The sequence below is a fragment of the Dermochelys coriacea genome, chromosome 5, assembly GCF_009764565.3.
Source record: "Dermochelys coriacea isolate rDerCor1 chromosome 5, rDerCor1.pri.v4, whole genome shotgun sequence".
NCBI classification, from domain to species: domain Eukaryota; kingdom Metazoa; phylum Chordata; order Testudines; family Dermochelyidae; genus Dermochelys; species Dermochelys coriacea.
This window is the reverse complement of record NC_050072.1, coordinates 90,871,052-90,884,920: the sequence shown is the minus strand read 5'-3', so window position 1 is coordinate 90,884,920 and position 13,869 is coordinate 90,871,052. Positions and strand designations below refer to the sequence as shown.

At 41.8% G+C, this 13,869-nt stretch overlaps 1 protein-coding gene across 1 annotated transcript in view; it reads right to left on the bottom strand.

Moving 5' to 3' along the window:
• The window catches only part of LOC119856419 (fructose-1,6-bisphosphatase isozyme 2), a 30,295-nt gene that overhangs the window by 14,403 nt on the left and 2,023 nt on the right, over window positions 1-13,869 (bottom strand). Inside the window, exons 2-3 of the mRNA XM_038403921.2 lie at window positions 9,767-9,929; window positions 8,790-8,882 (exon numbers count right to left, since the gene is read on the bottom strand). Of these exons, the coding sequence (XP_038259849.1) occupies window positions 8,790-8,882; window positions 9,767-9,929 (256 nt within the window). The remainder of the gene's footprint in view (window positions 1-8,789; window positions 8,883-9,766; window positions 9,930-13,869) is intronic.

The window sequence follows — 13,869 nt, the reverse complement described above, 5'->3', positions numbered from 1 at the left end:
TGTGGTGGCTTTTTTGTGATGACATCTGTTTAGTAGGAACTTGAATGAGACCTTTAGTCACAATCCTGGGGTCATCATTTAGTTTTAACTCATTCCTGACTCAGCCAAACAAACTCCCATGGATTGGAATGGGATTTCATTAGTTTGAGTAGAAGCTGAACAACAACTTAAGGATTTTGCCCTAGCTAGGGCTGGTCAAAAATTTACTATTAAAATTGTTTTTCAATAGAAAATAGGGGGTTTGACTGTAACAGGGCCACCTGTCCCTTTAAGGGCCAGGAAGCCTTGGGCCAGTTAGCCCAGGCCTACCTGTGCAGGGCCTGAGACTTAAAAGGAGGAAGAGGAAGTAGGGAGTGAGTTCCCTGAAGAAGGCTGCTAGAAGTCCATGGAAAGGGGGGAAGCAGGATGGATGGCTAGACCAGCTGAGGAAAAGTGTGGGTGGTGGTGGGGTGTCTCCTGTGGCTAGCTCTGAGGAGAGAGGGCAGATGAAGAGGAGAAAAACCTCTAAGAAGTAATAGGTCATGGGAAGCTGACTGAGGAGAAAACCCCAGCAGTTGAGAGCAGACAAGGGATGTGGGTCAAGGAGCTGAGCTCAAGCTAGGAAGAGGCACAAGAATGATTAAAGGATTAGAAAACATGCCTTACAGTGATGGACTCAAGCTCAATCTATTTATTTTAACAAAGAGAAGGTTAAGAGATGACTTGATCACAGTTTATAAGTATCTACATGGAGAACAAATATTTGTTAATGGGCTCTTCAGTCTCACAGAGAAAGGAATTGCATGATCCAATGACTGGAAGTTGAAGTTAGACAAATTCAGACTGGAAATAAGTTACAAATTTTAATGGTGAGAGTAATTAAGCACTGGGACTATTTACTTGATGGTCATGGTGGATCAAGATTGATTGTTTTTCTAAAAGATGTGCTGTACAACTCATTTTAGGGAAGTTCTATGGCCTATGTTATGCCAGAGGTCAGACTAGATGATCACAGTGGTCCCTTCTGGCCTTGGAATCTATGAAACTGGCTGAGGGCTACGGTCTGTCAGAGGCTCTTGGTAGGAGGTGTGACAAAGTTCTTGCTCTACCTTGGTGGGTTTTGCGCTTATTGGTGGATTTGCTCGCCTTGGGGCTTCACGGCAGCCTTCAGCTTGGCCGTTTTTCTTAATTCACAGTCCAGGTCGACGACACATGTGTCTGACCAGGAGTTGGGAGGATTTTGCGGAAACCCAGGCCCGCCCTCTACTCCGGGTTCCAGGCTAGGGCCCTGTGGAATGCAGCTGTCTAGAGTGCCTCCTGGAACAGCTGTGCGACAGCTACAACTCCCTGGGCTACTTCCCCATGGCCTCCTCCCAACACCTTCTTTATCCTCACTATAGGACCATTCTCCTGGTGTCTGATAATACTTGTACACCTTAGTCCTCCAACAGTCCACGTTCTCACTCTCAACTCCTAGTGCCTCTTGCTCCCAGCTCCTCACATGCACAACAAAAACTGAAGTGAGCTCCTTTTTAAAACCCAGGTACCCTGATTAGCCTTTTAATTGATTCCAGCAGCTTCTTGATTGGCTGCAGGTGTTCTAATCAGCCTGTCTTAATTGTCTCCAGAAGGTTCCTGATTGTTCTGGAACCTTCCCTGTTACCTTACCCAGGGAAAAGAGACCTACTTAGCCTGTGGCTAATATATCTGCCTTCTATTACTCTCCTATAGCCATCTGGCCGACCCTGTCACAGAGGATATATCTGACCTGGATGATTGGGTTGATTGGGGCCCAAGATCAGGCAGTTAGGTAGTGAGACAAGCAGTTGCCACTGGGAGCCTTCTAGTAAGCAGGGAGGCTGAAGGCCCAGAGGGACCGAAGACTCTTGGTTTTTGTTTTGATATTTTTCGACTTGGACTTAGGGACTCTGTTATCCTGGAAGGAATTGAATGCTTTATAGCGGGTTGGTTGGAGGGCCAACCTGCTTCTACAGTAGAAGTAGACCGAAGATCATTGTCGGGAAACTGAAACAGAAGTGCCTCAACGCCAGGTCTTACTGAGGGGATAGTGAGTCTGCTTTCTACGGAAATTTTGGACTTTGTTGAAAAACCAAGCACCCCAAACCAGAAAAGCTTGTGCCCTATGATGTGTTGTTGTGGCTGAGCAAGAGGGGAGACCATTGTGCATCAGAGGCGATATAGTTCATCCATGTTCACCCAACCAATAGTGAAGAATGGAGGCATGAAGTACACAAACAACAACTCTCACGAGAACCAGGGCAGTATTTTCTAATCAAAATTTTTGGTTTTCAGCTAAAAGTTTTTGACCGAAAACTTTTGGATTTTTGGCTGAAAATCTTCAGTTTTTGATTTTTTTGCCATTCCCCGCACTGCCCCATTTTCTGACCAGTTCTACACTGGTGAAATATAGCAACTGTTTAACAATATGTAGCAATCTGACAACTATTTACAGGAAGAAATGAAATCCCCTTGTGTGTGTGTGTGTGTGTGGTGGTGGGTTATGGGATTTTTTTGGTTGGTGGATTGTTCTCAAATAAGAACAGACAGAATTAGCTACATGGCATATTATTCTCAATACTGAGACACAGCACCTTAATAGCTTCTGAGGACCTAAGACATCGTGTATGTTGTAATTTCCTATGAATGCATTCACATGTAGTCACATATTATGGACCCATGACAAAGAATTCATTTACCCCATTTGGTATGTTATAACTAATTATGATTCAGTGCAGAGCAGCTCATTCAGAAAGATTACAGTGTACATAATGAATGTAAATTAATCAGAGTGCACATTTTAGATCCTTAATACTGACTATATGCTGCTAACTCTCTCCTAAATAATCTTTTTTCAAAAGCAGCTAGCTTGCCATGAACAGCATGGTTTTTTTATGCTTTCATACCTTAAAACCTTCTGTTCTAATATTGTATACCTATGGCGTGCACACATCTCAACATCAAAGCAATAATTGTCCACTATAAATTACTTGTGAAATTAAATCTAAAAAATACATTTTATGTGCAGATTGCAAACAATATTGCAAATGCCTAGCTTTCCTGTACTCTCTTCTTTCCCCCACATTAAAAATGGCCAGGTGTGTGCGTGTGTGTGTGTGACCTGTGGGCCCCCTCCCCCCACCGCACTCCCCCAAAACAGGCTTCTCATTCAGACCTTATAGCCCTGGTGTTTATATAAATAAATCTTATATGGAAGACTGTTTTAAAATACAGTATATTTATCTGAGATGATTGTTGCAGACTCATCACTAATGAATGCTTCCTCTCCCCTCTACCCCCTAATAGTTCTGGGTGAGAAATTAAACAATGATGGGCTATTCTGAGAAAGCAAAGGAACTTCTCCCTAGGGAAATGGATGCTGTCCAGAATTCAGCTTGTTTTTCAATTCTTGTTCATGTCTGTGCTCTGAACAACCGAAATGGGAAACAAAGTTCAGTGTCAAACAAACTTCCACAAAGAAATGCAGATCTGTTCAAAGGTAAAAATAAAATGCTGGAAATGATGAGGGTTTTTTTTGGCTTTTTAAGTCTGTAGAATAGTTCTGCCCTAGTGAAGCACAATAAAAAGTGAACCAGTGACTTAAAACAGACAGCAGAAGCAGCCTGATAACAACTTTGAGTGTTTTCCTTTCTTTTCCTTCAACAATATTTTGGCTACAGTGTAGGGGATGTTTTAGCATAGGCTTCAAAATATTTGACTTCATAGAATCAAAGGTTTAAACTCTGGAAAAATCAGTTCAGCACTTCGTTGTTTTTTTTTAAATAAGTTTCATGAGGTTTTAATGTATCTTTCAGAATACACCATACAAACTGAGTTTTTGAAATTTTTGTCATAAGTGACTTGCCCGGGGGGGGGGAGGGGGGCGGTAACTAAAAGAGCTGGGATTAGATTTTAGAGAATCCTGGTTCTCAGTCTTGCATTCAGACTACTAAACTATGCCTCTCTTAGTAAAGCTCAATAATTAGCATCTGCTGCCCTTTCCTCCTCTCCTTACCTCTCCTCTACTGGGGAAAAATGACATACACTGTTAAACTGATGGATAGTGAGAGATCTTGTCTGGAGATCTTGACAATATTACAAAAAATGCAGTGGAATATCACAGGACAGCTGTAGTGTGAAAACTGTGGGGTGTAGACTCATGCAGGCTCTGGGGGGAGGGGGTGGGGGGAGAAGAGATTGATTAGGCTGCTATGTTTCCCCAAAAATAATATTTTTCAGTTATGTTAAAAAGTGGGTTAAGCCACCACACTCCAGGAGTTCACATATTACAACAGCATCAGTTATTATCTCTTAACAAACATACTACTTAACCTACACAGCGACTCAACAGGATCTCTCAGCGAAGGCCCTGGAAGTCAGTTTTAAAGACACCTGATCTTTTGACTTAAGCAAGATGGTCCACCTACCTATCCGTTCTTTTCTTCCTTAAAGCTTTTTCGTTTTGTTTCTTTCTAAAACTCCACCAAAACAATATTCCTGCTGGTGAAAGGAGATTCAAGGGGAAGCAAGGGGATACCAATATCATCCATTCATGAAGAGAAAAGAATGCAAGCAAAACCAAGAAGAAAAATAGAGTAAACAAATAACGTGTTTCTTCAAGAGACTGCAGTACTGCATTTCTGCTACCAAGTGGGGCTGTGTGAGACTATAAATTAGGAGTGCTCTGCTGTCCTAGATTTGTTTACAAGACTCAAGGTGGTATCTTCCAGTACTAAGTAGGCAGGCACTGTTAGTTTCCTCCGTTTCCTTGGATTCAAAAGAAACCCACAATGGTGGTAGTGTTGTCAACTTTCTAATTGCACAAAACCAAACACCCTAGCCCCACCCCTTCCTCAAGGCCCTGCCCCCCACTCACTACATTCCTCCTCCCTTGGTGGCTCGCTCTCCCACACCCTCACTCACTTTAACTGGACTGAGGCATGGGGTAGGGATGCAGGAGGGGTGAAGGCTCTGGGTTGGGGCCAGAAATGAGGGGTTCAGGGTGCGGGAGGGAGCTCTGGGCTGGGGCAGGGAGTTGGGGCACAGGAGGGGGTGAGGACTCTGGGGTGGGGCTGGGGATGAGGGATTTGGGGTGCTGGAGGGGACTCCAGGCTGGGGGGTGGGGCCAAGGGATTTGGAGTGCAAGGGTAGGTGAGGGCTCCGGCTGGAGGTGCAGGCCCTGGGGTTGGGCTGGGGATGAGGGTTTGGGGTACGGGAGGGGGCTCAATTGGCTAGCGTGTGGGGGAGGTGAGGGCTCCGGCTGTGGGTGAGGACTCTGGGGTGGGGCCAGGGATGAGGGGTTCAGGGCGCGGGAGGGGGCTCTGGGCTGGGACAGGGAGTTTGGAGTGTGGGGGAGGTGAGGGCTCTGGGGATGGGCCAGGGATGAGGGGTTTAGGATGTGGGAGTGCAGAGCTGGTGCTTGGGGCGGGGGCCCCCCGCCTAGGAGCCAGATGATTTGGCCGCTTCCAGTGCACAGTGCAGTGCAAGGACAGGTAGGAATATCCTGCCTTAGACCCACAGCACCGTTGACCGGACTTTTAATGGCCCAGTCGGTGATGCTGACTAGAGCCATTAGGGTCCCTTTTCGACCAGGTGTTCCAGTCGAAAACCAGACACCTGGCAACCCTAAATGGTAGTGGTCATTCTGTCTTTACCTTCAAGAAAGAGGTGGTACTTTAAAGAGTAGCAGCCGTGTTAGTCTGTATTCGCAAAAAAAGAAAAGGAGTACTTGTGGCACCTTAGAGTCTAACAAATTTATTTGAGCATAAACTTTCGTGAGCTACAGCTCACTTCATCGGATGCATCCAATGAAATGAGCTGAAGCTCACGAAAGCTTATGCTCAAATAAATTTTAGTCTCTAAGGTGCCACAAGTACTCCTTTTCTTTTTTTCTTTAAAGAGAGTGCTCAAAATTCTAATGACTAGTGTTTCGTAGGAGAATCTGACCCTACAATTTTTCTTTTCAGCATATAGGTGGGAGGGATAGCTCAGTGGTTTGAGCATTGGCCTGCTAAACCCGGGGTTGTGAGTTTAATCCTTGAGGGGGCCATTTAGGGATCTGGGGCAAAAATTGGGGATTGGTCCTGCTTTGAGCAGGGGGTTGGACTAGATGATCTCCTGAGGTCTCTTCCAATCCTGATATTCTATAATTTCACTCTATCATACCATATCTCTTCCTTGCATCACTATATCAGATTTTAGGGACAGGGAATGAAAAAATTAGTGTACCGATCTGGCTCAAACCATTCAGAAGGCCTTCTACATACCTTAAGGCCTTCTCTTATCAGTGAATTGTTATCTCAAATGGAGTTGCCTCCAGCTCTTGAAATATACGGAGGAACCTTTTAAAAGGCTATTTTTTAAATACAGCACTGCTTCCACAAATATTTGGCATGGTTACCAAATCAACACTGCAGTTATTTTTACATAACATGAACAACAATTGTTAAACACCAACGGCATTTGAATTCTGAAGATTATTAAAGTCCCTCTTGTCAATATGTAGGAAGCATGTTCATCCTTGTTGTGTGCTTGTACAGAACACTATTCATAAGGGGGAAAGATGTGGTCGAAGACTGGACTAGAAGCCAGAAGCTCTAATTCCAGCTCTGACGCTTGCTTTCTCTGTGGCCTTGGCACATTACTTAGCCTATTTCATGGTTCATTGTTCAAAAGATGCTGTCTCAGTCTATTAAAGTTCTAACTAGCTTTATAGCTTCTTTCCTAAAAGGAAATCACTTCACAGAAATGTTTGAACTCTGGAGTGCCTTTGGGATCCAGGTTCAGGCAGTGACATGATGAAAAAATCATTCATATGCACTATCATAAAATCAGAAGGGACCCCATAAGTCTGGTAGCAGTTATGAATGGTCTTTTTAAGGTGACCTGATTTACTTCAAAATCCTTTCTGTGGTGAAGATTATTTAAAGTTGTTTAAACTACTTTCTTTCTTAGATAGGTTTTCAGTCACTTGGGAGAGCATTTCATCTTTTTTTTTTACTTTCATAAATGTCTGTTGCTGCAAAATTGCAAACACTTTTTATTACTTGGTTATTCTGATTTAGCTAATGGCTCTGAAGAAGGGCACTTTAGTAAAAATACCATAAAATCCTCCCATCTGAGACGGCTGCATATTTAGCTAATTTATACTGCTAAACTTTCAGTGGAAAGGAAGATGCTAAATAAAAAAGCTGTCTGTGCATAAATGGCCTTTCTAGTACTTGTGTGTACAGCACAGTTTTTTGTCTTTCAAGTGGGATTTGTTAAATTGTTTCTGTAACTAAAATAAGTGCACTTGATCCTGTGGGTGAAATCTTTATCCTTTGGTTACATCTAATCTTTTGAGGGACTGAAGTAATTTTTTGTTGAGTATTGGAGGTTGGTCTTCATTAAGTATTGATGTTTGCCCCTACATAGACTTTAATTCTAAAATGAGATGTCAGAAGGCACTCATGTTTTGTTTGTTTATTTGCTTGAGAGAGAATGAGGAAAAAATTGTAGAAAATTAATTGAAAACCTCATCGGTAAGTGGTTTTGAAAGGCCTTGCCATTACTTGGGGAAAAAAGGAGTCTTCTTAACTCCAGTTAGCCATTGTAGTTTTCACACAAATTAGCAGCTGGAGTTATATATAAGAGTGAGCTTATTCTTGAACTCAGACTGTTAACTTGTGAAGACTATAGACTTCCTTGTCTTCATTAGGATTTTACCTCCAGATGGCTAACGGGAGTTAAGAACACTCCCTTTCCCCACCCTCCCCCCCAGTGAAGGCAAGGTCAAAGAGGGTTCTACTAAATATTTGCAATATGGTGCTCACGGTTATAAATTCAATAGACACCACATAGTTATTCCTATTCTAAATGTAAGAGGTAATCATGGCATCTTGCCTTCTGTTTTCTGAGCCTTTAGGATTCATGTTTTTAAGCATTTCTTTGCAAACATGAGAGCTGTAAACTTAAAGAAAGAGAGAGAACTGAGTGACTCATGTAATCATATGATTCTGTGAGCTAAGGCTTTCATAAAAGTAACAAACATTGCGAGACTTGCAGTAAAATTGTGAGAACTGACATCATTCTAACTGTTGGCAAATGCTGGTAGTTAAATGGCTGCCACTTTGTGTAGCTCCCTAGTGGGAAAACAAACACTGTGAGTTGTAGAGATGGACAGGAACCAATATTCCAGACCTGAACATCCCTTAACTTTAAGTAAGTTTGATTCTGCACCTTGACACTGGGGCTCTGGCTAATCTCTACATCCCGTCCCCACCCAACCCCCAGCACTCACTGAAGTGAGTAAGTAGGATTGATGTAGCTAACCAATTGCCTTATAATTAGAAGCAACTTTTGTTTTAATTACTCTGTGTGATATAGAAGGAAGTGCTGTGACCCAAGAATTTCATGTGGACAATTAAGTTTGCTTCTTCCTAAAAATTCAGCCCATTATTTGATATACACCTCTACCCTGATATAATGCGACCCGATATAATATGAATTTGGATATAACGCGGTAAAGCAGTGCTCCGGGGGCGGGGCAGGGCTGCGCACTCAGGCAGATCAGAGCAAGTTCAATATAACATGATTTCACCTATAACACGGTAAGATTTTTTGGCTCCAGAGGACAGCATTATATCGGGGTGGAGGTGTAAATATAGCTTCATTGTATATTTATATCGCTGTCTCTTTAAAGCTCTGTTTATTTGAAAGACAGTGGGAATGAAAGTGGAATGAGCTGATATATAGGAAATGTTTTGTTCTCACTGGGTGAATCATACTGTGTGTTTTGTTCATCAACGTACCTTCTTGTAGATAGCAAATATCGTTCCTATTGATGCCAAGCAATCTATATTGGAAGAACCATCTAGTGGATCAAAGCATACCACATATTTACCCTAAAAAGAGAGATCAGAGGAGCATTAAATATGTTGACTTGCTGTATCTTTCCCCTTTGTTTGGTAAATACCATCTTTTTCTTACTACATTTAGATACAGTTGTAGTCTGTATAGCACATCACCGAAATGCAGAGAGAGAAGGGGCTGGCCCAGACAGCTAAAAGAGTAAATACACAAAAGATCAGGAAAGGGCATAGTGTGAAAGCAAAGGAACTGAGCGGTTTTGTTCCAGATGTGTCTTGGTTTATTGAACAAATTTTGAATTGTGAGCAGAATGAATGGATTTATGAAGTGAGTCTTGAGGGTAAGGAGATAGGGATGGATGGCTTTTGGAGGAGTACTAATCGAAATCCTGAACTGAGAATTAGTGTGAATTAGTGGGACTGCATGTTAAATTAATGGAGGAGGTATCATAATAGAAGATGATTTCCATATATCTGGAATCCCAGTAAATTGCCATTTGTTCTGTTAGGGTAGTTAATTTAGAGCCCAGTTCTGACACCCTTGCTCAAACTGAGTAGCACTTTACTCCTTATAGTCCTGGCTAAACATTCATGCAAACAAAAACAGGTCATGCCAATGTTCAGAAAAGGGTCCAAACATGATAGGATTGAATTGGAATCCCAATTTTGCTCACAAATAATTATTCCCCAAGTTTTAATTATGAATCCTTTGCAAGGACTTCCTTACTTATTGAAAACTGCTCATCCACAGTAACTAATCATTTAAGCAGTAGAATAATATGCAGATTCTCTGCTGTTGCTTAGGAACTTGTGCCTTTTTGCTTTTTTACAGGTAACATAGTCCCTAAACCCTCTTTTCAATACTTAGAATAACAGCACCACCTGCTGCTAAATGAGAGAACACAGACATATGTACAGACCCTCTTGTCTTGTGGCGTGATAATGGCATCTTTATTCTCCTCTGAGACTAGGACACAGGTGCCATAGGAGGACTGTAGCATGTTAATAACCAGAGAATTGGATAGCACATCCAGCTTCTTCACTTCATCACCAGTCACGTTCACAGTTCCTGCTATTCCATACCTAAAGAAAAGGGGATGTGTACATGGCAGTGAAAACACTAAGAAACCTCAAAGCAAAAAGACAGGCCTAAATTTTGACAGGAACATAATGTTCATGAACATTAAGACTTCAGAAAAGTGGTGACCGTGGCTTTTCCCTGCCAATCTCCCCTGCCTCCCTGCACCTCCCACATACATCCAAGTCTTTAAAATACCTCTGTAGATATCCATGCCTGGTAGTAAATGAAAATCTGCCCAAGAGAGGGAAAGATTGTGGCTTCAGTTCTGGGCTCTGCTGTGATCTCTTCATGGCAGTTCAGCCACTATAAAGTCACCTTAACTGACCTCTGAGGAATACCCCTGGCACTGGAATGGCCCTCCTCCATCCTCAACCCCCTGTCGCGCGTGCCCCCCCTCCCATGAGGCTCCAGCTGTAAGTGAGTGCAGGGGGAGGTGGCCAAAGGATGGAGGCTTGTTTGAGAAAGGAGAGTGTGTGGCCAGAGCCTATTCTCTATCCCAGAGCAGACCATAGGGAGCCATTCAGCATCTCCATAAATTAGACCAGCCAGTAAGGAGTCTTTAACTTACATCTGTGGCCGGACAGATCTCTGTCCAGGCCCCAAATTCAGAGCCTTACAGACCTTGTTGAGCTACCTCCCTCTCTGAACTGCACCTCAGAATGAAGCTCTATGTATTGGACTAGATTAGACAGTGATGACATTTCCATGATAAAACCCCTATTTTCAGAGATTTAGTTAGAATTTTTTTTTTAAGGCAAAACTCTCAACTCGGAAAATAAATTTTTGATTTACTTTATCCAATTCAGAGACCAAGGAAAGCAAATAAGAGCCCCTGTGACAGCATTTTATTGCTCTCCTATAAAGCAAATACTTTTTAAATTTGTTTTAAAAAAGGGCAGGTAGCTAGTTCTCAAATGGACTATTCTCTCTCTCTCTCTCTCTCTTCTTAAAAAAAATGTTTTAAAAATCTAAGTGTTTTTCCCTGTTGGAGCTCTTGTTGGGGGAACTGTGTTCCCCCTCCCTCTGTGTCACCCTCTCCAACTCCCTCAGGATAGCATGATGAGTGTTGTTTTTTAAATACAGTACTGACCAAGATTTAAAAAAATTAAGTAGTGTTCTTGGGGTTCCTCAGTTTTTGGGTGCCCAGCTTGCGACCCATCCTCTGAAAATTGGGCTCCCTTAAGGTGCCTTAAGTAAGGCTCCTCCCCCTAAGATGGCTAAAATCACTAGTCACTCTCAAATCCTGGCCACTTATTTTTAAGCTATGTTTGTCTGGGTAGCCTCACTGTTGACCATGGCCCTTAAACATAACCAAGACTTCAGGGAACATTGTTATAGCTTCCCACAGGAAGATAAATGGTTGTATTCCTTGTGCACTAAAAACTGATTAAAGTAACCAGGAGGTGCAAAGAACACAGCGTCAAACCCAGCATATTTATTAAGAATTCTTCACTTGCTGTCAAAGTGATTTGATCTTGCTCCCATCGCTGAAGTCAGTAGGGTTTAACCAAATGTGCTGCATACTTTGCTTTTTAAAATCAGAATGAGCACATGTTGCAGTTGGTTTAGGCTTCCTTTATAGAAAACAGAAGTAGGACCCTATCAGACGCTAGCCATAATTTTAGAGAGATCCCAAATGGCACGCAAATTAATCCATTTGGTAATATGCCTTACTAATGTTTTCCACATGCAAGCGCTTCTACTTTATGTAATGACCCATATATACCACCAGATGGTTCCATTTTGCAGTCAATCAGTGACTGCACTTCAGAAAGAGTTGTTGATTCCTCATGGAAAACTTATAATTTGAAGATTTTCAAAATTTATTTCCCCTTGTTTTTAGGTAAATTTGCTTGAAGACTGGAGTTTTGTTTGTTAAATATTTGTCTGTTCCTGCTGCTTATTTTGCTATCACAATAATGTTTGTGACGAGTTCAGTGGTTGCTGTGGAAATTACATCTGGGGCTGGGTGGGGGATTGTGAGAGGCAAGACAGACACACACGGATTATTTCACTCATCACAGAAATGCATCCACCCGAGATGGAATGGAGCAGCTGTTTTAATGTATAGAGTATTAGGATGGGACGTGATCCCATCACATCTATGTCCTTCCTTGTGTCTCCTTTGCCTCCTTTTCTTTTTTCCCAAGAATATGGGGGCCTCCTGCTGTCATCTCCACTGCGCCAGAGTCCATCACTTTCTCCCTGATGGGTTCTTTTCCTGGCACTGATGCCCTCAACGGGTGTACTAGAGCTGCACTGGGGCATCTGCCATTACACAGCAGCAACACCTGGCAAAGGAACTGCACCTATAACAATAAAAATATAACATGATAGGGAAGGAGCAGACCCCCTGAACTCACAGCATAGGATTGGAAGCTATGCTATCACAATGCATTGTTAGTGCCATGCTGAGGATTTCTGTGGAATTGGTTCAGCTCTCACTTGGTGGGAAGATTGCCACCAACAGAATCCACAGTGCGAATTCCTGCTGCACCTAGAAATATTCAGACTTTACAAAGGCCTGATATTAGTCAGGGAACAAGGGGTTGGAGCAGATAAGTTCTTGTGAAACAAAGGTCATGTTTTCATGTGTTTGCCAACAGATGGCCAGATGCTAAAGCTAATAAGCAGAGTTCCCTATCTGATTGCTTCACTCTTTGCTTACATACACATTACCACAGCTGTTGCTCTAAAGCACTTTGTCACTCGCAGCAGCTCTCTCTGTTGAGGGAAATAGTTGAAGACTCGCGCAGCTGAGGGAAGGGAAATAATGACCCATGAAATATAAGTACAATGATTTCTAAATGGGGTATTTTAAAGTCTTTCATAGTGACATTTCACTATTAAGATTGTTGGGGCATGCTACAATGTGCTGCTATAATTCCCAGTATGTGGTTTTATTAAATGATTATGTATGACCTACAGATGAGACTTATTTAGTTGATATAAAGAGAGTGTAGCTCAGTAGACTCACAATTAGTTGCAGAGCCCAACAACTGACTTCAGATATGTATCCACTCCAAGATAATCTGCTCAGATTTCCCATATGTAATGTATAAGTATTTTATTTTCAAAGAAACAAATGGCATTTGCCTCCTAACTGTCCTCTGTGTCTTTCAAAATCTTCTTCTTTGTTGGTGAATAGAAAACTTTAATATTTAAAAAGTTAAACACTGACTTTTTGAAAGAAGCCACGCCATACCCTCTAATTAGAAATGGCAGGACTATTTAACTTCATCTGTCATTTAAAAAAAAAGTTTCTAACCCTTTTTCATGTGAAGATCGCTTTGAAAATATAAACTGATGTCAATCCTAGTGATTGATTTCAAACACATTGTCACTGACATTTCCTAAAGATCATGGTTGGTTGTATGACATGACTGATAATATCTGTGGGACGTATGATTGCTGGATTTCCTGAAACTTTTGTTTTTCAAAAAGAGGCCTTTCTTCCTCAATATAATGGATGCTTTGGTTCTGAGGGAGGAATTGTAATGTTGAAACATTAGTCATATCTCTTTTAGGTTAAGAATAAATTCTGTTTCTTATCTATATAATATTATTTGCTATGTATTTTAGGGTTTTAAAAATTGGAATGCCACAAAAGTTCCGAATGCAATTTTTCCTTTGTCATGTCAAGTGAGAACAGTTTGGCTTTATTTAATATCAACAAAAGAGAGAGAGGGGAAAATGGTCTAGTGGTTACAGCACAGGAGAGTCAAGGATCTATTTTTGGGTCTCATTGTGAGACCTTGGGCAAATCGCCTAACTGCTCTATGAATTATATTTCCCATCTGTAAAATGGGGATAATGATACCTTGCTCACATGGTGCTGTGATGTTTGTCCTTTGCATTTCTACAGCATCCTCATTCAAGAATCTTAATTCATAGTTTGAAAAGTACTAAACATTCCTCTGCCATAGAGACTAGAGGAATAAA